General features: G+C 32.5%; 1 protein-coding gene across 5 annotated transcripts in view; it reads right to left on the reverse strand.

Moving 5' to 3' along the window:
* Nucleotides 1–27027, reverse strand: part of RAP1GDS1 (Rap1 GTPase-GDP dissociation stimulator 1) — a 170258-nt gene that overhangs the window by 30368 nt on the left and 112863 nt on the right. For 3 of the 5 annotated variants that reach the window (XM_037020184.2, XM_037020183.2, XM_037020189.2), the window contains 3 exons: nucleotides 23849–23995; nucleotides 11203–11331; nucleotides 4524–4649 (listed from right to left, as the gene is read on the reverse strand). In XM_037020184.2, the coding sequence (XP_036876079.1) occupies nucleotides 4524–4649; nucleotides 11203–11331; nucleotides 23849–23995 (402 nt within the window). The remainder of the gene's footprint in view (nucleotides 1–4523; nucleotides 4650–11202; nucleotides 11332–23848; nucleotides 23996–27027) is intronic. The other 2 variants (XM_037020188.2, XM_037020187.2) reach the window with 1 other exon arrangement.

Raw genomic sequence — 27027 nt, forward strand, 5'->3', positions numbered from 1 at the left:
CGTGTTGTAAATATGTTCTCTCACCCACTGTCTTGCTTTTCACTCTATGAATGTCTTTTGGCATCTTTTACTTTCATTATTTGAAAGTTTGTGCTTTTAAAATATCAAATTTATCAATCTTTTCCTTCATGTTTAGAGCTTTTATGACCTAAGAAAACTTTCTGTACACCAAGGGCATGACAATGTTCTCCTCTCTTACAGTTTAAGATAAGCTTTCTGGTTTTAACTTTTACATTTAGGTCAGTAATCTACCTGAAATTATTATTTTTTTAATAAAACATGAAATGAGGGTATATGTGTGTCTCAACTGTATTTGTTTCCATATTCCCAGTACTGTTCATTGAAAAGATCGTTCCAGAGAGTTTTGCAGTAAGGTCATTTTTTTTTTCTAATATAAAACATGTATTAATGTTTCCATTTGTTTCTGGGGTATTCTGTCCTATGAATGGTTATCTCATCCATCCTGGCACCAATACCACAGTATCTTTTAATTACTATAGTTTTATCAGAGTAAAGTTTTATTATTGTTATACAGTAAAACCAGTTCTGCTACCTTGTTCTCTTTCACAGTATCTTGGCTATTCCTGGTGTTTTGGGATTTTGGATAGAATGACATTGTGACAGATCAATATGGGAAGATATAACACCATTAAAATATTGAAGTTTCAATCTATGGAAGTCATATATCTTGTTTATTTAGATCTTTAATTTCTTTGGATGATTTTCTACAGTTTCCTGCCAGAAATATTACACATCTTCAAGTTCATTCTTAAAATATTTCATTTTTTATACTATGGTAAGCAATATACTTTTTAAAATGTCTTTTCTAACTTTTTTTCTGGTATACAGAAATACGATATTTTGGGTTTTTTGTTTGGGCTAGTAATCTGATACTGGTTAGTTTAAAAAATTGATCTGTAGATTTTTTTGCATTTTTGATATATATAATAAAAGTATCAACAAATAATAATAGTTTTATTTATATCTTTCCTGTATCTTTTCTTACTTTACTGCACTGGATAGTTCCTATAATACAATGAGTGGAAGTGGGGATGATCCTTACTCTGTTTCAAAGGAAATGCTTTTTTGTTTCACCACTGAGTATAATATTTTCTGTAGGCTTCTGGTATATATCCTGTTCATTCTCTTCCACTGCTGGTTTGCAAAGAGTTTTTAAAAATCATGCATGGATAGTCAATCTTATCAAATGCTTTTCTGAATGTGAGATTATATGATTTCTCCCCTTTAATAAGTTTCAATTTAATGAAATATATTGATTGCACTTTGAATATTAAAACTTTTGCATTTTCATGATAAATTCAGTTTGCTATGATGATTAATTTTAAATACAGTTCTGGATTTTGTTTGCTTTTAAAGGGAATTTTGGATCTGTGTTCATAGTGAGACTAGTCTTCAATTTTCACCCTTGTATTCTCTTTGCTGGTATTTGAGATTAAAGGTTATATTACCATCATAATTTCATTATATTACCAAAATAAATTGGCGAGTATATCTGCTTTTCTTATTCTCTGGAAGAATTTAAGATAAGATTATTCAGCTTTTCTATTTCTTCTTGTGCCATCTATGCTTTAGAATGTACTGACATCAAATTGTTTGTCACATCCTCTTAAGAATGTCTGAAGACCTGGTAGTGAGATCTCCTTTTGCAGTCTTGATTTTGGTTGACTGTGCCTTCTTTCTTTCTTTTTTTTTTCCTGATTAATCTCACTAGGGATGTACCAATTTTATTAGTCTTTTCAGACTCAACTTTGGTGATCATATGATTGCATTGTATTATGTATTTTCTGTTTTATTAATTTCAGCTCTTTAGATTTCCTTCCTTCTACTTTTTCTGGGTTTAACTATGTTTTCTTCTCTCTTGATTCCTGAGATGAATATTGAGCTTACTGATTTTAGCTTTTATCCTTTTCTGATATATTAGTTTAAAGCAAAATATTCTAAATATGGATTTACCTACATCACCTAAGATTTGAGGTTTGAGGTACAGTATTTTAATTTTAATTATTTAAAAATTTTTTCTAATTTCATTCACGATTCTTCTTTGACCTCTGAGGTGTTAGAAGTACATTTTTTATTATCTGAACATACTCTGTATGGTTGCAATCCTTTGAAATTTGTTAAAATTTTTCATGACTACATATTTCTAAATGTTTCAAGTACACTTGAAAAGAAAAGGCTCTGCAGCTAGGCGTAGTGTTCTGTTCTAAAATATGTCTATTTTATAAACCAATTTTCTTAATTATTTTGTTTATATTTTCTATATTCTTATTTTAAAAAATCTGCATGTTCTTTAAATTACTGAAAGAAGTATTAAAAGCTCTCATTTATTTATGGATTTGTCTATTTCTCATAGTTCTCAATATTTTTGCTTTATATGTTTTTGAGTAATGTATAATACAGTTATAGCATCTAGAAGAATTGGAACTTATTCATAACTATAAGGTTACCTTTTTTATCTCTAGCAAGTCTTTTAACCTTAAAGTTTGTTTAACTTGATATTAAATATAACTACCTTGGCCTTCCTAGGTTTGAATGGAATGTTTTTTCAATCTTTTTATTCTTAACCTTTAAAATCTCTTGATATTTAATGTGTTGCTTATTTTAAAAGTATATATATATATATTTTTTTTAATTTAGTTGACAACTGGTCATTTAATTAAAGTATTTAGGCCATGTGCATTTAGTGTAATTTCTGAAATACTGCATCTTATGTCTAGTATTTTTTATGCACTATTATACTCCCTGTTCCATGTTCCATTTTCTCTCCTTTTTTCTGTTATTTTTGATTGAATGGGTATTTAAAGAAAAATCTTTGTTTTAAAAAATTGTTTAAAAAATTACTTTAGTAGTAATCTTAACAACATCCTTGAACAATGAGCCTAAACTAATAGTATTTTCTTCCAAATAATACAAGGGTCTTAAGACTTTAACTTCTTTTACAAACTTTTTCCAGGTTCATATACTCATTTTGTAGTGCATTTTAAATTATATACATATACATTTTATATTTCAAAATATATTATTTTCATTATTTTCTTTATTCAGTGTACATGAGATTTACCTACATATTTACCAGTGTTTTTTGTTGTTCTTTATTCTCTCTTGCATCTATAACCTTCCTTATGAAATCATTTTTCTTCTATCTGAAAAACATCTTTTATAACTTCCTTTAGTGTGGGCATACTGGTGGTGAACTTTCTTTTAATCTGAAAATATCTTTATTTTGCCTCCAGTAAAGGGTATTTTCATTGGGTTTAGAATTCTAAATTGGCATTTATTTTCTTTCAGCACACAGAAAATGTTACCTCACTGTCACCTGGCTTTCACTGTTGCTGTTGAGAAGTTAGCTGATGGTCAAACTGTTGCCTCTTGTAAGATAATATACTTTTTTGTTAGCTACTTTTAAGAATTTTGTCATTAGTTTTCTACAATTTAAGTAAGGTATTTCTAGATACAGATTTCTTTTTATCATGCTTTAGATTCATCTGGCTTCTTGAATCTTTGAGACTTTCATAATTTCTGGTAAACTCTCTGCCAGAATTTCTTTAAACATTGCCTCTGTTCCCTCCTCCCTTCCTGGGATTCCAAAATATGTACATGAGAGCCTCACATCATCCTCTCTACTTCTCACTTTTTTAAAAAAATGTATTTGGCTCTTTCCTTTCTTCTTATACTTCATTCTCAATATTGTTCCAGTCTATCTTCCAGTTCACTGGTTCTCTAATTCAGCTATACTTAATCTGCTGTTAAACCCATACATTAAATTCTCCAAATCTTTGTTGTATCTTTCAATTCAGGTATTTCCAATTGTTTCTTTTTTAAATCTGTTATGGCACTTTTTATAGCTTCCGGTTTCCTTCTAAGTTTTTCAAGCTTGCTTTGAACTCTGAATACAATAAACATACCTGTTTTGAGTCAATGTCTAAAAATTCTAGTGTCTGGAGGTTTGTGCTGTTGCCTGTTCTCTGTGCTGGTTCTTGCTTACAATGTCTTGTCTCCACATGTGTCTGGTTCTCTTTGATTATGTGCTAGACACTGTATTTGAAAAATTATTTATATGGGATGGTTTGTTTCCTCTAGTTTGATTCCTAGGATATTATCCCTTAAGATTTTTTGCCCAAAGGTGGGAGTAACTTACCAGTGTTCCAACTGTTGGCAGTCTGGACTCCAACTGTTATCCCCTTTGCCCTGCAAGGACTCTTAAGTGGAGTTCAGCTTCTCAGCTGCCTTTTCCAGATTGGCATAACAATATGTAAGATACAGAACCATCTTTGCCAAGATTTTAAAATCAAAGTAACTTGGAAAGTAGCTTTGGCCAATGTAGATATAGTTATAAAACAGATAATGTAGCTCAAGTTAGAGATAAACCAAAATAAAACTTACCACATCATTAATAAAACAAATAAGGTTCTGAGTTAAATAGCTGGCAATTAAACAATACCCGAAAAATTATAAAAAGCCTACATGATCAAAAAAATCAAGAGGTACATTTATTTTCTCACCATTTTCTGCCAGTGGAGCAAGAACTTCGAAAATCATTTCCCTCTTATCATGTTCTATTTGTTTCTTGAAGAGTTTTACCAGCTCTTCAGCAATGTTTGTACTGGCAAACTGTTCTTTACTTGACTCTGCAAAAAAAGGAGGAAAAGTTAGAGTAAGCAAACAAAATTAAACCCAGAAATTGTTTCCTACTGTTTTCAATACTTGGTCATTCTGTACCATTACTGGTAAATACAAGGACTCTTCAAATACAGTAACAATCAAATCCATTTTTTAATGCCCCTGAAAAGAAAAAATGTCTAAGGCATTAAAGAAAATGTTCTGACATAATTATATTCAAGGCTATGAAAAATATTCACTAGCATAACATACAGGTAACCAGAGCAACAATACAATTACTGAGTTATGAACTCATAGTTTTGTGTGTTTTAGTCGATGAAGAAAAACTACTCAGACTGCATTTTACATGGCTGAGTTAAAGGTGATTTATCATATCATTAAATCACTATAATGGTATGCTTTCATATTGGTGCTGGCATGCTCACTATTAAAGGCCAATTCTTCCCACGGGCTTGGAGTCTCAATACCTCTCACCTCTTCAGTGTCTCCAATCTCTCCTCATCATTCTAGAGCCTCACAATCAGCATTTAAATATGCCTTAGTATTTCTCACATACAAACAAAGCAGTATTAAGAACACCTTTACTCTACTTTTCTTCAATCACTATTCAATCTCTGTTCACCTTCATAAACAAGATTCTTGATAGCACTGTCTACATACAGTACCTCTACTTTCTCAATTCCCATGTATTCCTAAACCTACTTCAAACTAATTTTGGCTCACCTGTATACTCTACAGTCTCCTTTGCTTGCTCCTCCCTTTTCCACCAAACTATAAATTCCAGGGCCTTGGGACTTGATCCTTTGCTTTCTTACCTTTTTCGACCTTACTCTTACCCTAGACAATCTAATTCTCTTCTACAACATCATAACAGCATTTATATGTTGATACTTCATCATATCTCTAGCTCTCTTTTGGACTCCGGACTATTTGTCATTTAACATCTCCATTTGAATATTTGTCTAGCATCCATGTCTAAAGTGAACTTTTTATATTAGCCTGAAATTTGTTCTTCCTCCAGACTTAACTTGGTAACTTGGTAAATAAACACTCCATCTATCCATCTATTCAGGCAGAAACCTGGGAGTCACTGTTCACTTATTCTCACTCAACTCTACATTCAATGAATTACCAGTGTCTACCAATCTACCTCCAAAATACAACCAGGTTCAATTCCATTTCTCAATTTCTTTTGTCTCAAGTTCTTTTGCTGCATTAGATATGCTATTAATTTATCTACAAGTTTTAAAGAATTCTGACCAAATTCAATCTTGATTGGTTGCTCTCTGTTTTGGGGACACAGTTGACTTCCTGGAATTTCTCTTTATCATTATCTGGTAGATCCTTTCTTTTCCTTCCTGTATTAAATACTCTATTATTGATGTCCTTTCACCTTCACTTATTTTGTTCTGTTGGAGGCATTCCCCTGCAGCTTTCTGAGAAAGCTACTACATACTGTGTATAAAAGGTAAATATTGTCTGAAAAAGTTTCTTCCAACCTAGAGTCTATGCCTCTAAATTAGTCCCTCACTTCATTCCATTACTTTCACATACTAGCTATAATCACAATTTATAATTATATGCTTACTTATTTGCAAATTCATTTAAAATCAATTCCATCTCACCCACTAAACTAAAAGCTCCTTGAGGGAAGGGGCAGTGTATCTTATTTTAACTACTACAAACGCAGTGCCCAGTATAGTGCGCAGTACACAGCAGGTATTCAAAGAACACTCTATCACATGAATGTGTGACTGAATTAACAAGTAAATCAACACAAGAATTAGGTTCTACTCTCCCATCTCTGGTAAAATCTCTGTCAGTATCAAAAAAATACTGCAAGTTCAACTTTAAAAGAGAAAGGAAAAACACAAATCTTAATATGCCTTAAGAGTTTTGATTCACTCGTGTTATATTGCTTTTGGCACATACACCAGATTTATGCCAAAACGATGATCCATTCCAAGATCTGAAAGTAGGATTCCTTACTGCCATAAAAAAGGAATAGGTATGGAGTGTCTTTTCCAATGAACTATCTAACTCCTCAGAGACCATATTCTACAAATGTCAGCATTAACCTAAAAGGTTAGTTTGATTTAAATAGGAATGATCTAACTCCTCCTCATTGTTGATCATTCCTCTGCTTCAGACTATTCAAATGGAATGAATTTCAGAAACAAAATAATAGGCGAAGTAGATAAATATTATCACTTATCTAGTCATGTGCTCTTTTTAAAAATAATAGTGCTACTAACACTCTTTTTTCCAATCCACAGTCTATTCCTCCAAACACTTATTAAACTGAAACCAAATCACTGCTGCTAAGTAACTCAGGCCATTTGCCAGGACAAGGAAACAAATGTACTATGATTAACAGGAGAATCCATGAATAAAATCTGTACTTACCCTGCAGGTGAATACAGAGAAAACAGCATCAAGTAAGATTTGACATTATGTTTGAAAACCGATTTCTAAGAGACTGTTAGCAAGAAGCCTCATTTTCTAGGAGCCTATTTTTATCAAAATCACACATTTGTTTAAACAGTCCTAACACATTACCAGCAGAATTCAGTCTGCCTCCCCCATTTCTTCCACAGAACCAAGCACACAGCTAATTCATTGGTATTTACCTCCATATCTATTAATAACATATTTGTACTGCCACTTTCTGAATTTTTTAGTTTCAGGTATTTTTGATTGACTTTCCACCTTTCCACTATGAAAGATGAGGCATTAGCTTTCTTTTTTTCTATCTCCACCATACCCTTCATCTTCTCAATGTATTTATACTGTAATTTTGGTTCTATCAATGATTAGTGTTTCAGTAATGTACTATTTCATTTTGCCTGGAACTATTTTCCTGGAATTATTATTTTTCCTCTCATTTGTTTAGTTTTCTATGTCTTTTTCCTTAATTCAACTCCAAACCCTCCACCAGTTGTAATAAGCTCATTTTCTGTAGGTATGCAATCAATTTCATCTTCTACAAGAATTACCCCAACCCTGACTCAGCAGCTTTCTAACTTATTCTAATATGGTTTCTCTTTGCTAAAAGGTCATTTGGGGTTCTCATGTCACCATACTACTAGGAATTCCTGTTTTCCTGTTGGGTCTCTTGTTTCCTAATTCCTATATAGCCTTTCTTAAATTACATCCCTTATTTAGGTGGAACACATCTTCTAATGGCATCTAGAGGAATGGCATCAGTTTCCTAAGACACTGGTGTTTGGCAATGTCTTTATTGTAACTACATACTTCATCAACAGTTTGACATGGTATAGAATTCTATATTGGAAGTAATTTTCCCTCAAAAATTTTAAGGCAATACTCTATTTTCTTCTGGATACCAGTATTATTTTGAGACATCTGATGTTACTGATTCACAGTGTTCTGTATGCAACCTTTTTTCTCTTTCTCTTTGGAAGTTTTTAAAATGTTCATTTTGTCCCCATTTTGCTAAAATTTCACACTGATATGCCGTGGTCTGGATCTATTTTCATCCATTAGGTATTTGACAGAGACTTCCAATTTGGAATATTATGTACTTTAGTTCTGTAATCCTATTTGGCAATTTCCTCCTGTTTATGTATTTCTACAACTCTTGGTCTGATCCTCTATCTATATTTTCTATTTTCCATCTCCTTGATTTGTGCTTTATTTCTGCAAATATTTCTCCAAACATTTTATTGTCTTTCATTTTAGCTATTGTGTTTTTAATGTTCAAGTTTTGTGGTTCTTTTTCCTTAAAAATAGCATCCTCTTATAAAGTTTCATGCTTATGGTATTTTTTTTCATTTATCTAAGAATATTGTGTTTTTTTCCCCACACCCTGCATAGTTTCTGTTCCTTCCAAGTTGCTTTTTTTCTATTTGCAGACATCACTATCTTCCATGTTAGAGGTTGTCTTCACTTCTCTAGTGGTCTTCACTTAAGAAGTGGGATTTAAAATCTGATTAGGAGCTATAGTATGAGTGCACTTGATGCCTACAAGATTCCCTGTTGGGTAGTCAGATGGCCCTGTCTGTAGAAAAATCCCAACATAAGTATGTTTAAGTCCATGTTCTAGAAGACAAATGGGATAATGACACTGGGTTTCTCAGTATTTAGTATATCTACTTTCACTTAATCTGTTTTTAGAATTGTACTCTGGTACCTCTTACTTCAACTTAGTCTGATGTACCCTGTATACAAACCCTCTATTTTTAGTCTCTACAGAGGATATATAAATAGTCTTCTGCTTAGATGAGAAGGGGCAGTTACTGTAAGTGTGGAAAGGGGAGGATGGTTTAGAAATCTGATGCCACCAAATCTTGGGCCTTTGAAGATTCTGAAGAGCAAATTTGTTCTTGGCTTTCCAAGAATTCTGATTTCAAAGTTTGGCTATGTGAGTTATTGCTTGCTTTTTTTCTCAGGCCCTAAAATGTTTTGTGTTATTCCCTCTCTTTTTTTTTTCTTCCTTGAGGGCTTAAGCCTTCAAAAAAATATTCCTTTACTGCAATGTTAGTTGGTTTTCAGAAAGGAGTGATATTAAGTGCAAATTTATGTTCTAACATCTCTACCATCCCAACCCCTCCCACCCAGCCAAAAAAACCCTAGTATTTTAAGCAGGAATTTTTACTCATAAAAGATTTTGGAACCAAATAAAAAGAGGGAAATCACATTCTACTTAATCCTTAATGTTAAACTAAGATTGCAAACTTCAAAATTGTATTAATGCTGTAACTGTAAATAGAAAAATCATGTGTGCACATAAACCAGGACTCAGGAAACAAAAAGAGGCAGAGCTGTTCTGACCCCAATTCTGTAACTGACTGTACTTGTTAAATTCTTTTATATTTTGTCTTTAAGCTATTATATACCCTTAGTGAGCAAAATGACAATTTCTATTTAACATTTTTATTAAAAATTTTTGACAAAAGGTAGCTCTAGCATTTAGTCATATGCCATGTTTAAAAGTATGTGATATGAACTTGATATTTATCCATGTCAATAAAAGTAATACTATCTGACTTGTTAGTAAATCATGGACAATAAAACCCCCACTGAAAAGAGAAAAGTGTCTGGGGCATAAATGTGCTATTTCACTATTGATGTATAATGTAGCTTTTACATTATATAAACTCTAGTGGTCTTAGTAAATAAAGGAATATTTCTCTTTTTTCTTCCTCTAAATAGGTAAATAGTAAGAAACTGGGCTAAACTAAGTTGGGTGGGTATCCATCTTTTAATATAGACCAGGGAGGTGAGGCTGAATTGAGGTGCTCTATGAAATCTTCCAAACAAATCCTGAGTCCTTAACACAGGCAACTCATATTACATAGTGTTTGTTTCTATTATAAGGATTATGACATTGAGGGATTATAACATGATTTCCATTCTATATCTACAAACTATACTGAACACACACAAAACTCCTACATTCCATTTTAATACTGGAAAATAATAATCTGTAAAACAATAAATGAATGTTCTTTCCTTCTTGGTTTTACCTGAATGATGGAAATGAGACAATATGAAAAAGAAGAAAAGCAGAGGAGAGAAGAAAAGAAATATCCACAAATACCAGGAGATGACCCACTGAATTACTTAAAAATTGGCTCTGATAAATAATCCCTATTCCCTTAACTTGAAGTCAAAGCAAAAAGTAAGGTACTGAAATCAAGATTTTAATGTGCAGAGGGTAAGGACATTAACTTTCTATTAGAAAATCCAAGGTTAGAGTCCTGGCACTTTGGGTTTATTTATTTATAAAACAGGGATAATATAATTTATTTTTTTGTTGTAACTATTATATTTAGTTATGACAAAACAGCATTTGGTTTCACTGTCTCTATAATAAACAATTTATTATGAACATGGTTGTGGGTAGATTCAGATAAGGAATTGCACTTTCTATCATGAATCATAGGAAGGAGAGAAAGAAGAAAGGGTACTACATATGATATACAGAAAAATGAAACAGGAAGAGAGAGAGGAGCTGGAGTCAGCAGTCCTCTTCTCTGCTAGGAGTGTGCTGTGTTGCTAGCATTGATCTGCTTGTGTCTCTGTTCTGATTTTCAAAGATGTCTCCTAATTTTTTCTAATGCTGTTAGAAACACTCATATGGAAAAGTCCCTTATTTTAGAGATTCTGTAAAAAGAGGAGGAAGAACCTTAGTCTGCTAGATTTTTCACCTGATAAGCAAATAATTTATATAAACTGTAATAAATTATGAAGTCCTTTTTTTGCCCTGAAAGTACAATATTTTATTTCAAGACCATCCCCCTCATTTATTTAAGTTAAGTAGAGATCATTTTAAATATTCAACTCTACTAAATAATACACAAGTGTAAACTTTAAACCTCACCACATAAAACAATTAGGGAAGCAAAGTAGCTCCAGTTATAAATAATACAAACATAAGATATAATTGGGTCTTTTTTCAAACATTGAAGCAAAGGTACAATGCTTAAAAAAAAACTAGTATTATCTAAATGGATTTCTAGGTTATTAACATCTAAACGAAAATTTATTATAAGTACATCAATAAGTTAATTACATTGTGGTTCATGAAGCACTTACCAAGTTCTGCTAAATTACCAAATGCAACAAGACACATTTCTGTAAGGGCTGCATTTTGGCAGTGGATGCCCAGTAATTTCACTAAAGTAGGAATAACACCCATATTGATAAGCTGAGCCTGTAGGGAATCTGCGAAACAAACAAACAAACAAACAAGAAGGATTTATGTATCAAAAGGACATTAGTAAGATAAAAACACTTCTTATTTTCCCTAGTGCAAACTTGATACTGTTTTAATTAAAGTAAAGCAATTTTAAGTCCATTCATGTAATTGTCTTGAAAATATTTTAATGTTAGTCCAGAAGAGTTGAGTTTTAAACCTTTTCAATGATTAAAAGAAATTTACAGTAAAAATAATTCAAATAATATGTATATCAAATCACTATTTTTTTTTAAAACCAGGGTCTTACACCTTTACAGAGCAGGATTTAGAGATATGTAAATAATGAACCAATACCACTGTTATTTAAGTGAAAATGTTAGACAAAGTAACATTCACATTACAGGAAATTACAGAGTACATGAAAAGCTTAAGAAGAAAAAAGAAAGTTCAATGAAGACCCCAGAGATAAGACAAAAACTTCGAAGTTCTTAAAAACAGTTGCTTCATAATAAACAATGAAAAGTATACATATAATACACAAAAATTATTGTTTGATGGTTTGCAGCACAGTGTTCTTTGAAGACTGCTAGGAAGGAAACTAGTTTTAAAAAGGAAAGAAATGGGTTACTTAAAATATTTTTCATTTCAAAGTTTTATTTAGTAACAGTGACAATCATCATAATAATGAAAGGAAATTTTGGCTTGAAAGGTGAAAAGAATGAAGTCAATATTGATCTGTCATCAGTGCTTGCCTTCATCTTCTAAGAAACTAACTGGTTTTAAGGTACTTGATAAACCTTAGATTTCTAGTTCTTCATGAAGAATGATAGTAGAATACCTGTATCAAGTGTAAAGTAAATAAATCAGAATGAAAACCAAAAGTACTGCCTCTCAGGATAAGCTAAGGAAAAGACATAAATATACACCTATATAAAACACTATTATTGTTAATAGCTAATTCATCCACAGATATAGGAATTTTTTCAGTTTTTGTTGTTTCTTTTAAAATTTATATGGCATTTTCAAACTAACAATTTTCTCCAAATTCTTTTGCAATAACTATTAGTAATCTAAAGCTATAAATCTGTTTATTACAAAACACATTCTCTTCATAGCATGCATCCCTTGACAGTTTGCTTACTATTCACTTTATCATACTTTATAGTTCTTAACCTAGAGATATGAGGTGGTTGGGTGATTTATCAGAAAAGAACATAAAGGCAAGGTTAAGCTGTGTCATATTCTACATGATTAATTGCTGGTGGTCTCTGTAGATAATTCTTCCTACTTTTAGGGTGAAGTATGAAGAGCTAGCCAAAGGAACTTATACAAAACTGATGAGTAATTATGGATAGCACCTGGTTCAGTTTTGGGAGCACATCTATACTAGAAAGGGGCCCACTACTAAAACAATAGAAAACATGCCTGAGAAAAAGGGAAATTTGCATTTAGAGTTCAAATAGTCTAAAACAATTTCAAATCCTAAAATGGAATCATGAAATCTGTTCTAAAAGGAGATAGAAATAAAATAATATATTCAACTAAATGATTTATTTTTATGTTTTTTATGTTACATATTTTTTCCTAACTATACAATTCAGCAATTAATTAATAGTTTGCCAAACTTATAGGCAAAGTACTTTTGTTATAGGGTGTGGTATTATACCTATGTGTTATATTGGCAGAATACTTGTTAGGGTTATAGTATTATAAAGATAATGCACTAAGATAATTTTCCAAATTAGAAATTATTTTGATTACTTACCAGTAGATAGAGTTCCTTATTATTGGATCACTTCTGCAGATCCTTGTTCTTTAGCAGAATTTTTAACTTTAATTTATTTATTTATTCATTCTGACTACTTCTTCAATTACTGCAGAGCTGTTGAATCATTAAATTTTAGATACATAAGTGTGAGCACTAGCGCATGCATTGAGTGTGAGTCAAACTCCACTATATGTCTGCATATATGTAAGCATCACACACCCCCTCAGTACTGTTGGTACTAGTTATAAAAATCCAACAGTCCAGGGATATCATAGGAAAAACAAATTTTAGAAGAAGATAACTCAATAGAATGCCACTTAGAAGAGGATGTTCACATTCTCCTTTCCATGTGGCATCTCTACCACTTTCTTAGACTGCTTTCACATTATGAGTTTTGGTTGTCAGGGAACAAGAGGCAAAAATTAAGAAAGTTGTAGAGAATTTCATAAAATCTTTGGCATACAAATTGAAGCAGTAGTATTTGAAATTGTGGTAGATCAGGAGAAAAAATAGCATAACCCAATGGCATATGGTATGAATTGCCATAATTCATGAAAATCATGTTGCTTTGTGAAATGTGTTTTAAAGCTACCCAGGAGCCAAATTAATTGTATATTCACACAGAGCACACATACCACACACAAGTAAAGAGAAAAATATACAGATCCAATGGACAGACTCATTTTGGACACCTGGGGTGCTTTCTATTATATCCACTTCTAAGACACGAACTAAAACAAGAATTATATTTAAATAACTCTAAAGTCTGTTCATACCAATTACAGGCAAGTTATTCTCCTCGGATAGTAAAGACTGAGAAGATGGAAAAAAACTTAACTCGAACAGACTGATACAAATTTTCATTTCAAGATAAACAGTCATCCTAGAACATGGTTCTCAAAGTGGGGTCCCCAAGACCCTTTCAGACACAAAGTCAAAGCTACTTCTATAAAAATGCCAAGATTTTATTTGCCTTTTTACTATATTGACAGTTGCACTGATGGTTCAAAAATAGCGGTGCATAAAACTGCTGGGGCTTTAGTATGAATCCAATAAAATGGTACCAAATTGTATTAATAGCCATTATATTGTACACCATCACACACTCACAGTAAAATAAATGCTATCCTTCTTAGCAATTGTTTTTAATTTTGAGGATGTTTTTCATAAAAATGCTACATATTAACATATAATGTTTTTATTTTAAAATGCAATACTAAATTTAATTGTCTCCATTTTAATTTCTAATACAGTAAATACTGATACATACAACTCACATGTGTGTGTATAAACAAAAGTTCTTTGAGGTCTTCAGTAATCTTTAAGTGTCCAAAAGCCTGGAGACGAAAAGTTTAAGAACCACTATGAAAGACTCCTAATTTTTATAGGAGATGGGAAAAAAAAAAGGGAAGAAGATTTAAAATTCCATGATACGCTTGGTAGACGTGATGGAAAAAAAGTTAGAAGCATGATTGGAATCCTAGATTTTGGTGCTCAGATATTTGAGCAAAATTACATTAATTAAGCATCTAAACATCTTATTTTGCTTATGTGAATAGAAACTCTACTGAAGACTAGAAGAATATTCCATATTGGGTCTATTTGCCATTTCACTTACAATTTATTATGTTATCAATCAGTAGGTTTTCTATTGGGGGGTGGAAAAGTAGGGGGCCTATGTGTATGGAATAAATTAATATTAATTCTTATTGATGGAAGCAAATAATTAAATTTAATCACTTTTTTCTTAATGCTCAAAGAAAGCTTGTGAATGGACTTCACAACAGAGCAGCTGACACTGATATCATGAATGGTATCAGGAGTATGACTTGTAAAACAAAGACTAATTGGAAGAAATTCTTAGAACTAGAAGTAGTTCACATTCCCTAGGTATATTTGAAAGAGTACATGAAACAATGCAAGACTGAGACTTTGTGCATCCTTCAATGAATACCAGCAATTTCAGGGGAAGTTTATCAACACACATGATTCACAAAAATGCAACCCAGGCCCATACATAGCAAACACTTATGTGTGAAAGACAACACAATGTCATAAACGTCTGAAGAAGTTTTTTAAATTGCTAACACACATCACAAATACCAAAATACAGAATTACAAAATTATAATACCCAAATAACACGGGCCCTACATGATCTATGGGGAGGAAGAGGAAGAAAGGCACTGAGGGGGTGCAATACAGATGCATATACAAGGAGATATAAGGCAATCAACACATGCGCTGGTGTGAACACTTACCTACCTACATTTGAATTTCAATGGTTCCAAGTTCTTCAGGTCACACTCACGGAAACTCCAAAGAATGGAGATCTGGAGAGAAGATCTCAAGTTGAAGAACCTTTTTCCCCCTGAGTTTTAAGTTTAATGTTTAAAACATTGCTATAGATAGATTACAGGTCCAGAACAGTATGCCAAGAATTCCAGTAACTCAATTGAAGTTATGTTGATCAATTACTCTAATAGGTTTCTTAAGAAGATTATAACACGTTTATCTTATTCCTAAAGCCTCTATAGACAATGTGAAAGATTATTTAGCTTATTGGCAAATAGAACTTAATGATGAAACTGTCAAAATAAGACACATATACAATTCAAAATCCACAGCTCTGCATTAGTATGTATATGTAGTATATACATTATTCATAATATAAAGACTACAATATTCCTATTTACAGGCTTGCATAAAAACCCATCTATAATCAAATGAATTATATACACTTGAAACAATAAAAATAAGCAAATATAAATCTTGAGAAGTTATAATACAAATTGGATAAAAACCATTAAAGGATAATACAGACTGAAGAAAATTATCCTTGATTTAATGGCACATTTAGATTTTAAAAAAGGATATAAAAATTAAAAATTGGAAAGGATGTAATTAATAGTGAGGGAGAACTTTTGAGTTTAAGCAAGTTGTAGCTCTATTACAGTATTGAAAAGTAAATCGACTTAAATACAGCTACCAAGATGATTTGTGGTTTAAAACTTTATATATGTGCAGGTACAAGACTTCCTTTTGAGATTTTGAGATACTTATTACTTAATATCTCTGATCAGGAAAGTAGAGAACTTTTATTCTTAAACTAGTGTTGAACATTTAAAACTAAAAATATTTACACATTTAAGATTAACTTCAATTATTTTAAAAGCCTTCCTTATAGGAAACACGCACTATATGTTCTGCACCCAGATTACCCCTATAATTAAAGCCCCAAGATATACATTTCAATGACAAAGAGAAATTTCAAAGGAAAAAAAGAAGAGAATCAAGATTCATTAGTGTTAATAATATTGGAAGTTTAAAATTTCCCTTTTATAAAAGTTCTAGAAATAAATGACAAAATTACATGAGTGAATATAAGTAAAACAACAGTAACAAAAAACCCAAAGTAAAAAGCACAAGCAAAAGAAAAATGTTTTAGTATTAAGAGGCCTCCCTGTTTACTGTTCTCAATCCAATTTCACCAAGAGTGATCACATCTGAGCCTATTAGATAATTATTTCCCCTAGACCTAGTCCAGATTATTTATTACAAATCAATCCTTGTTATAACAAATACTGCTACAAAGGGCATTTCTACAGATACCTCTACTCTGATGAAAGAAAACTCTATGCTTTCATCTTAGAAAGCAAGTGGTCTTTTAAAGGTTAAAACTGTTTTGTTTTGTTTTGTTTTGTTATATTTTAAGAAGTCTACAGCAAGCTGTTGCTTAAGTAGCTCTTATTACAAGAAATAAATTCAGTATCTACTCTTATATGGTATTGCTGAGAAAAAGGCCATATCTATAGTAAGTGTAGTTAAACCTAAATTTTTGTATAGCAAATTAAGCTAAATGCCAGGTTAATTTATTTACAAGTATATATTACAAATATATGTGTTCAAAAACAAAAATTATTTGTTTTACAAAAGGATGTGCTGGCTTTAAAAAAACAAATATTAACAGTTACTTGGGAGCATTACTAGGATAAAGTTTTTATACTTTAAAAATTACAAAGAAGTTATTTGTACACACAAACTGTGTTAACAGAAACATCTAATAACCAAAAGATTTTGATTCCGAGCCAAGACCCATTTTTCAAACAGTATTTAACTTAAAAATTTTCAGTAAACAAAATATAGGCAGTTTGGTTATTTTACTTGTATTTAGAATATAGGATTGTATTTACTTGTATTTAGATTTTCCTTGTAGTTAGAAAACAGGATTACAAATTTTCATATAAGTTAATGTACATGATACTTTTCTGCTTGAGTTTCTCTCTGAATAGATACTTTAAGTAGCTTAAAGTAAGATGCACTTAAATTTGAGCAAAATCCATTATTCATCTCTGGCTTTAGTCTCAGCTCTTGGGAGGCCAAGTGCCTGAATGCTTGCTTCAGTGTCATTTCTGGCACCTAAAAACTTGTGCATGATCAATAATCATGTGCTTCATAGCATCATATTTCAGTAGGCATATTTCAGTAGCATCATATTTCAATAGGCATAAAAACAAGGCCTGAGCTTTCAGTTTTACTGTTACTATCTAGAATATTCATTTTCAAATACAGGCAAGCATTCCATGTACAGAGAATATCTCCCTATATGCTTCATATGTTGAAATTCTGTCAGTTGAAATGTAAATGTACATTGTAATATTAAAACGTGGCAATAACTAAAGAGGATGAAAAGTATACAAATGTAAAAATTAAAGAAAGGCAGAATAACAGATGAGATTATCTAATTTCTCTTGGAATTTATGATGTAAAATAAATGTTAGGGGCTGTCTTTAATTTCTGGTTACTTATTTCCATTCAGTCCAATGAGTCTTTCAAGAAAAAGTTATTTGGAATTCTTTATATCTTGGGATGATGAGTTAATACCAGAAAGCCCACTCTGCCACCTCAAATTTCAGTACAAGAAAATCTGGAAAATAATTCTAAGTAACATCTCTGATTACTCAACTTCAATCCAGACATAAAGCAAATAGAGAAAAACATGTTGGAGAATGAGGAACCACAAACATATTTTGTTACTCTACTGCCCTCAGTTAAAATTGGATATTTATTCAGTATCACAATACTACATGCACTATTATGATTATAGGAACAAACTAGAAATTGACATACTAAGAAAGTATATCTGCAATATAATTCCAAACTTTAAATCATTAACAAAAAAACTATAATAATCATTTCACTTTAGTAATAAAATTACAGACCCCTGCATTCAGAAGTTCATTCTATAATGGCCAAAGCTGAACACTAGAGCCTATATTTGACCATGTGGAATTAAGCCAAAATGTGCATTTAGTGCACCTCTAAAAGCCAAATTCTTAGCCTATTCATTAAGTAACAACATTATTATAGTAAACATTTAGGAGGATTATGATGAAATGCTAACCTAATGTAACTGGTTAAATTTAATAGGTAGAATTAGCAAGAGATGTAAGAACAACTAAATGCTCTGTTCTTCAGTAAAACAACTTGTTTAAAATTACATTTGTACCAGAACTTCGTGAATGCAACTTGCTTCAGCAAACTGAGTAAAAAGCTGTTGAATAAACAGTAAAAATTTAGCAATTTTTACAGAGAATTTTTTTTATAACAGTTAGTATATAAAGAACTCTGGTATTTCTTTTTAAGCCTGAAAAATACATAGCTGCATACTAAAAGACTTTTAACACATTTTTTGACAAACTAGAGTACTTTGATTTGATAAACTGGGCTTCAAAAGTTGTGAACTTAAAAGTACATAACCTGTGACTTTTTAAATAGAGAAAAAAAATGAGCAGAAAATATATTGAAAATGGTATATTGGGAAATTAATATACTTAAGGAAAAAATGATTTGTAAAGCTAAAATTTTACATTTTGAATTGTTCTTTAACCTTAGAATAAAGTAAAAAGGTTTTATTATTTAGTATTTAGGAAATACATGGAATTATTTATTAGCTTGGACTCCTTACTCCTGCAAAACAAATCATTTTCCAAACATCTAACATTTAGGAATTGTCCCCTTTCTTACCTGTAATAAAGTAATACCAAAACATAAGGATAAACAAGGAGCTCAGGCCAAAGTACCTTCTAGTTTTTAATCAGGATTTTTCCTTATTAATGTCTAACATTCCTATTTTAAGTGTGATGAAAATGAAGTACGCTAAATTGCTGGACTGAGTTCATTTGGAAAATGAAAAGTATGACTAGAATTGTGAAACTTGCTGTTTCATATTGAAATTTTTGCTATTTCAAATGGAAGAAGCAGCTAAAAGTAATTTGGGACCTTTAGAGAAGAGAAAATACTTTATAGGCCTATTTTAAACAGCTGAATTTAAGTACCAGGCTTAATACTTAAATTCCATTGTTAAGCTCCAGTGACACACCCCATGAGAGGCATTTCCTAAATCACACAGATGGCCTCCCTCTAGCTACAACTGAGTTACTATGTCTATGAGCAAATAAATGTGAAAATTATCATGAAAGTATCCCAGAGAGATTTTAAGAACTTAAAAAAAAATTAGCCTTTCAGTAACACAGAATTATCAGAGAAAAATCAGCTATTTATAAAATCATGTATGTATACATATACATTTCTATGATATATATTAGGTCACATGAAGAAGCCAGTCCTAGACCGTGTATATCATGTTAGTCATTTTAGAAGGAAACTAACTTGCCCCTGATGGCATGTGTATTTCCTCTACTTTTCCCTCTTACGACATAACTTATGTAAACCAAATAGCTTCAGTCTTTGCTTTAATGCTTATCATCAATAATTTTCTTAAGAGTTGTAACAGATTTTTCCCTATATTTTGTATCTCCAGCAAAAGTGTATTAAGAAAATAAACTCTCAATTACAGAGTTTTCTAAGAGATATTTGTCGATTAATAACAGTTACTTGTAATAAAATAAAAATGGTGATCACCAACAAGTGACTCAACAAGGTGTATATTATGGTGTTTTGCTTTAGATTACTGGTTTCTGTTCAAACTGCAATCAACTTTCAAGTACACACGTGCAGATTTATTAAATTTGTGGATCACCAATGGTAAATTTCTAACCACAGATCCAGTACTGTTAATATCAGGGTGTTTTCAATACCACTTTCTGCTACTGCCATGTATGTGAATTAGGGATTATAAAGTAATAGAGTAGGCAAAAGTTTATAATGCTTCTAATTAACTTAATGAAGAAAATGCATTCCAATAGCATTCTTTTTCCTACTACTGACTTTGTTAATTAAAAAACTTTACACAGTGCTAAGGATCCAGAAAAGTTAATCAATAAATATTTTCCAAACTGCTACTATATGCTAACATGGTGTGTTATATCTGAAAACAGCTGGATATCTGCACACAATTTTTAGTCTTCACTGCAATGTTTTTTGGTAATGGGTAACAAAAGCTAGGGAAAAAAAGATATGTAATAAACCAATGAGACAAAAAATGTTCACAGTAGTAAATTTAAGTTCCTTGTTTATAGAATAACTAAGACCAAAGTTGAAACTAGATGAAGAATATATAGGAAGCTTTGTGTATTTCTTTAAACTGAATGTCCAATCTTCAACATGTTTTTTTTTTTAACAATTGTCAAATATTCAGACTGAGGGTGGGGGGGCACAGAATTGAAGAGTGCTTTTTCACCATGTGAAAAACAGGTATGATTTTTCCCCAAAGGATCAATTTCAAACAAGTTTTACCAGACAAAAAGTTTCATCTTATTCTATTTAAACATCATTTTTTTAATACAGTATTATTATGACTTGTGTGCCTAAGCAACTAAGACTTTTTCTATTCAGACATTCCACACTTACTTGTCTGAGTATAAAATGTTCTAATTGCTTCACCTATGGGGAAACAAAAGAATATATCCAGCTCATAGCTTAAAAGTATACAATCTTGAGCTGTTTGAAAAGTTTTAAAACTCGTGAACCTTGAGTTTTATATAGTTTTATCAAAGGGTACAAAAATAACTTACTGAGTAAGTATTTTCATAATATATGTCTTACATGTGTTTAGGACATTTGTTTTATTCCCTATTTAAAGGATTTTAAAACTTCTTATGCTCAGAATTGTCCACTCACTATATGGGCGGGAATCAAACTTGTCTCAACCTGGTATCAATCCACTTTGAGGACTAATGAACAATTTGAAAATTTTCTCATCATGAAAATTATGTTGGTGTGTCTTTGTGACCATTTTCATACTTTATGATGAATAATTCCTTAACTAGGAATAAGGCTTAATTTATTGGTTCCAAGAGTAGATTCATAATTCTGCTAGAGTAACAAGAAGGTATTTATTATTCAACTGTTCTACTTAGAAATGAGCAGAGGCCTATGTACTGAAATTCAATAGAAAATACGTTAAAAAGGAACTTTATTTATCAGTGCTAATAAAAAGTACCTCCTGTGTTTCAAAAAACTTTGTTGTTTTTTGTCTCAGTGACTCATTTTGGTAGACAGGATCAATACAAATGGTCTCAAGTAAGCCAAGACGACCTAATGTTTAAGCTGGAAAGTCTTCAAACATACATTTTAAGAAAAAGAGTAAGTAAATAATAGACACAACAACAAAGAGGCTTAATAATTATGCAAAACAAAATAGGATATAATCTAGGTTAAGGAGCATTAAGAAAAAAAAGGAATTGCGAACTACAATCCCCATGACAGACAAATGTCAAAAGAAGCAGAGAAAAGAAGACAGATAGAAGTTTGGCATTTGTTTCCTTAAAATAATAAAGATAACTTTACTTCTATTTTATCTAATAAGTTCTGAAAGCTGCATTCAAATTGTAGCTTTTAGAATGAACAAAAACACCAGTGATCCAATGATGTCCTGAGAAAAGTTAATACAGCTTTCCAAAGTATCTAAGTTATTTCTTGGGAATACTTACATTTTAGGGGAGAAAAAACAAAACCCTATTCTTTAAAAAGGAATGTATTATCCATTTGACTGTGTGTTCTGCATGTTGTCATCATTACCCTCCCAGGACACTGCTCTATACATTGTGATACCCTATAAGGGACTCAATCACAGTCTCCTTTCATCTAGAACTAGTGATGTTCCTGAAGACCATTTGGCCACCTGATAAGCTTTTGTGCAGATTTCTGAACAACAGCTTCTGCAAAGGACAAACAACTAGTCTAGATGTGTCACAGGACTAATTCTGTTATATCTGAAGTTGCTATTATAAATTCATGACTAGTTTCTTTCATTTACCTTTCTAAACCACCCTCCCCTTAGCAAATGTCCCACTTTTTCAAGTGTCTAAGCCTAAATGAAGTTGAAGAGAAAGGAAGCAACATGAACAATTGGCCAATCATTTCTTAGTGCACTTCAGATACCTGTGTGCATTATGGTCAAATTACAATTATTTAGGAATTAGCTATTCCTTTCATGGATTACCCAGACCCTGTCATTTGTTTCTCCTGGTTATATTTAGGTCATTTTCTCTTAAAAAATTATTCCACCATAGGTCAAGAAAAAGAGGTAACTGACCCTATAAAGACTATCATTTGTTATTAGCTCAAAGTTAATAGGCAAGCCATTTGACAAAAATTATTTTATTATTATTATTATGGATAATTTTGATTCAGAGTTTTAAAACTGATGTCCCTTGGAGAGGATGTGGCCTGAGGACACATTCTGTTTAGCTTGTACAGTGCTAAAAAAAACAAAAAAACAAAAAAAAAGCAAATGTAACCCAACATCTAAAAAACAGATGTCACATTAAAAGCTAGACTTCTCCTGTAACCCTAAATGAAAATATCTGGCAGAAACAAAGTAGTGGCTCTCCCCTTTCAATGAGACAAGGGCTTCAGTCCCCTCCCTTTGCTGTTGTCATTAATACCAAAGCCAAATGTCAGTAGCCATTTGTCACCAATGTTTATCTTATTTTTAAAATTACTGCGAATATTTCTTTGGACTCATAACTACCAAAAGTGAAAAAATGAAAAATATGGCTAAAGGGCTGTGTGTTTCTAGAAAACACGAAAGTAAAGAATACCGCATGTTCAATATACAAATAAAATGTCTCTGTCAAAGAATACAACTTAAAATGCCATTATGAACAAACCACAAAAAGACTTTATGTTACATTCTAGGAATCGACCAGAATTTGAGTGTTTGATCCATACAGCAACTCATTTAAGATGAAAACTAAATCAATTTTTTTGTGATATTTAAAAGTATAAAAAAGCATCCATACCACTTAATTAACCAACCACATGGGCTATCTGAAAACTGTTGACATGTCATTTGTTGCTAGATTCTAAGAATGTTTTACACAGCAAAAAAACCTTGTTTATAAGTATTCATTAAATTTCTAAATCAGATTATCTACAATTGCTTTGAACTTTTAATTTTTCTACGGCTAGATTTTGTTAAAAGATTTTTTAAAATTCTTACAAGTAAGTCTAACATCTAGATAAAATAATTTTACTTATGTAAGCAGTGTTTTATGTTTTAAAGCTGCTTCTGCTATTTTGAATTGTTTATTTTTAAAATGTTGATAGCAAGAACTCTTAAAACCATACCACTGTAGTTTTCAGCTTTTGGTATTAACATGGGCAATCCTTCAAAAACTCACCCCATTTAGTAAATCAAACCATTTTGTATTTTTGAAACACTGTAATTTAATGCTGGCTAATTATTAATTTTATAAGCCACTTATGAATTCTTTGTTCATAATTTTAAAGATATTTTTGGTTTGTAGTTTAGTAATGATGATTTTTAATTCTTCCCCCAGAGATAAAGCAAGTTTTCAATTTTGTTTACCATTCTCATTGCTATAGTTCATCAGCATGCCACAAAAGACAGTCAAGAGCTTCTCACTGGCGGGGTCTGTTATACTGCACAGTGACCTTAAATGGTCAATTACAATCTGTGCACCACCTGCTTGGCCAACTGCACTTCTGCCCTCATCTGTAAAACAAAGAGTTAAATTAAAAATAAAAGAAAAAAGAAAGGTACCTTACAATTTCAAATACAAAACATAACAGTGTTATTCCTTATTTTGTGAGTAAGTAGAAAATAAACCTAAGCAGGGCATTAAATATGTCTTTTTGGAAAAACAAAACAAAACAAAACAAAACAAAACAAATAAACATGGAAATGGGGGTGGGATGGGGAAAAGAGACAATCACTTTTTAAGAGAAAAAAGATTATTCTCATTGGCATCATATAGGAGCTTAAAGAAATTCTTTGTGTCTGAGGAATTTATGACTGCAACATTGTGAAATTTTTCATGCCTTTTTCACAAATGACAATTCTGTGTAAGAGGAAAAAATAGGAATTAATATTCTCTTGTTGTTATCTTTACTCAGCTTGGAAACCACTATGCTCTTCTATTAGTGGTTTTCTAAGTCAGCCATTATCAAAGAAAACTCTGCAGCACAGTATAATTCTAAATCATATTATGTAACTCCTAAATATTAGCACTAGGGTCTTTTTAATGGCATGTTCTACAGTCCATAGTATGTTCCCTTTTCCAATTCTTGGTAGTTTGTGTTCCACTTTTCTTTATTCTCTTCATTTTAGAGCACACCAGTATACTTCAACATTGCACCCAGTGGTCAAATGATGGTCAAACATACCTTCTGTCATGTGTACCTCACGTTACACAGAACAGATGCTATTCAACTGCTGGAACATAAATAGCTTTAGAATACTTTCTAAGCCTTGAACATAGGAATGGGAAGAGAAGAAAGAACATCTGTCTTCCTAAATCTGACTTCCTTACACAAAATATGGCTGATGCTACAAGAGTGTTGCCAAAAACAAATTTGGGAGCCACAACTGTGAGTCACATATATAATTTAAATTTACTAGTGGCCAAGTTGAAAGTAAAAGGAATGGGCAAAAAACTAATTTTAGTAATATATTTTATTCAATCCAATATATCTAAAAAATCAACATCACAACATGCAATCAACATACAAATTAGTGAAATATTTTAAAACCTCTTCATGTAATAAATCTTTGAAACCCAAGTATATATTACATTTACAGTGCCATGTCACTTCAGACTAGCCACATTTCAACTGCTCAACAGCCAAACCTGGCTAGTGGCTAACATACTGGACAGTGCATTTATAGATGCATAACAAAGGATCAAAGAATTGGATCACAAAGGAATTTAGCTCTGAAGTTAGTAAATAACAGAGTTTCATTTCCCTAATAAAAGAACTGAAACTAAGGCCATACCTTTAAAATCATTGCCAAATTATATTAGACAATGAAGCGATATATTTCATTTCTTATGTTTTATATACACACACATACAACTTATATAGTGGAGCCTCATAAATACTAGCTTCATAATTTTGAAAAACTTAAAGGAAACCCACACTAAAATGAAACAAAATAGTTTTGTTCACTTAGTTTTGTGCCTATTCTACTTAGCCTTACTATTTTGTTATACAGGTGGAGTACAGGACCCTAGGATAATTAGCTAATAAGATAACAGAAAATTCTTAATTGTTAGGGCAATTAGTCAAATAAGCCAGCCAAGAACACTGGTCATAATCTCATTTAGAAACCTAATTTCCCAAGTTTTATTTTCCAATAAGTATAAATTGTCTAAATTGTTGGGTGATTTATATATGGGTGATGTCAGAGAAACTGAACATTTAGGATTACAAACCTAAATGTTCAGTCCTTCAATAACGTGTGTAAAGGAGGGCAGAGGGCATCAAGAGTCAGGAAAGAGGACTAATAACATTTAACCTAACTGCTTGTGTGCTTTGTTCTCAGCATGGGCCATCCAGTTTTGAATAAACAACCTGAGGCTAAGCTTAGAAATGCGCCTGCTTTAAGTTAGATAACTAGAACTGGGCAACAGCCTGGGGGCGTGATCTGTGATAAGTCACATAGACATGCTTGGGTAAGCAAGAGATAACAATTGAAGTGGTCAAGCAGCTGGAGTGTTTCTTGAAAGATTACAATATAGAATGTGTTTTAAAATTATTGGTTGTAGAAATGCGCGGGCTTCGGTGTAACGCTGTGAAAATCCTATATAAGCAATACCTAAAGTTGCCTGGGGGTCGGCAGCTCGGACTCGGCCTGCATGTCAGGGGAGGTGCTGTCGACCCCAGCTTGCTGACTGAATAAAGACTTTGCCTGTATTTACATCTCTATGCCTGTGTAGTTTGTTCTCTGGGGAAGCCTCGGAAGCCTGGACCCTAACATTTGGGGGCTCGTCCAGGATACGAGCGGCTTCCCTGAGAACAAAGGACAGCTGGAGGCAACGTCTAATTGTCCGGACGGGGCAGTGTAATTCGAGGGTTGCCCCCTCGTGTCTTCATAAATCCATTATAAAGCGGGAGTCGCCATCCCGTGTATGGTCTCGGGTTAGTGGTCCCGAGTGAGGAAGTCCGGGTTGGTAGTCCCGGCCCCCAGGTTAGCGACCCTGGGTGAAGCCCAGGTAACCAATCCTGGTCCTAAGGTCCGAGTGACTCGGCCTTAGGAAGGCAAGTCCGATCGGCAGAAAACTGGCGCCCAAGGAGGAAAAGATTGAGCTCGTCACCCTGCGGCAGTCTGAGTGGACGCCCTTCGGGAGAATTACGAGAGTTTTTGAGGACCCTGAAAGTGGTGAGTGTGGTGTGCACCAGAGTGGGAGAAGGACCGGTCCAAACGAGTGCGATCAGATGTGGTGTGTGTGCTTGGTGTCATCACTGATTGTTTTACTGTGTTTTGGTTTTAGTTTATATTTCTTTTTGCACTTCTCATTTTAAGTTTCCTTGTTCTAAGGTTCTCCTGCTCTCTCCATTCCTCCTTTCTGCCACTACATCATTCCCCGCGGGCACGGGTCGGGCAATTAAGAGCCATTAGGGCGCCCGCCGCTAGAAGACTCCTGTGACAGGATAAGGGGGTCACAGCCGCAAATCCCAGATAAATTCGCGTCCCCCGTGGAAGAAAAACTGTGCAACGACAGGCACTCGTTCACAAGCACATAC

Source organism: Manis javanica, chromosome 5 (assembly GCF_040802235.1).
Source record: "Manis javanica isolate MJ-LG chromosome 5, MJ_LKY, whole genome shotgun sequence".
Taxonomy (NCBI): Eukaryota; Metazoa; Chordata; class Mammalia; order Pholidota; family Manidae; genus Manis; species Manis javanica.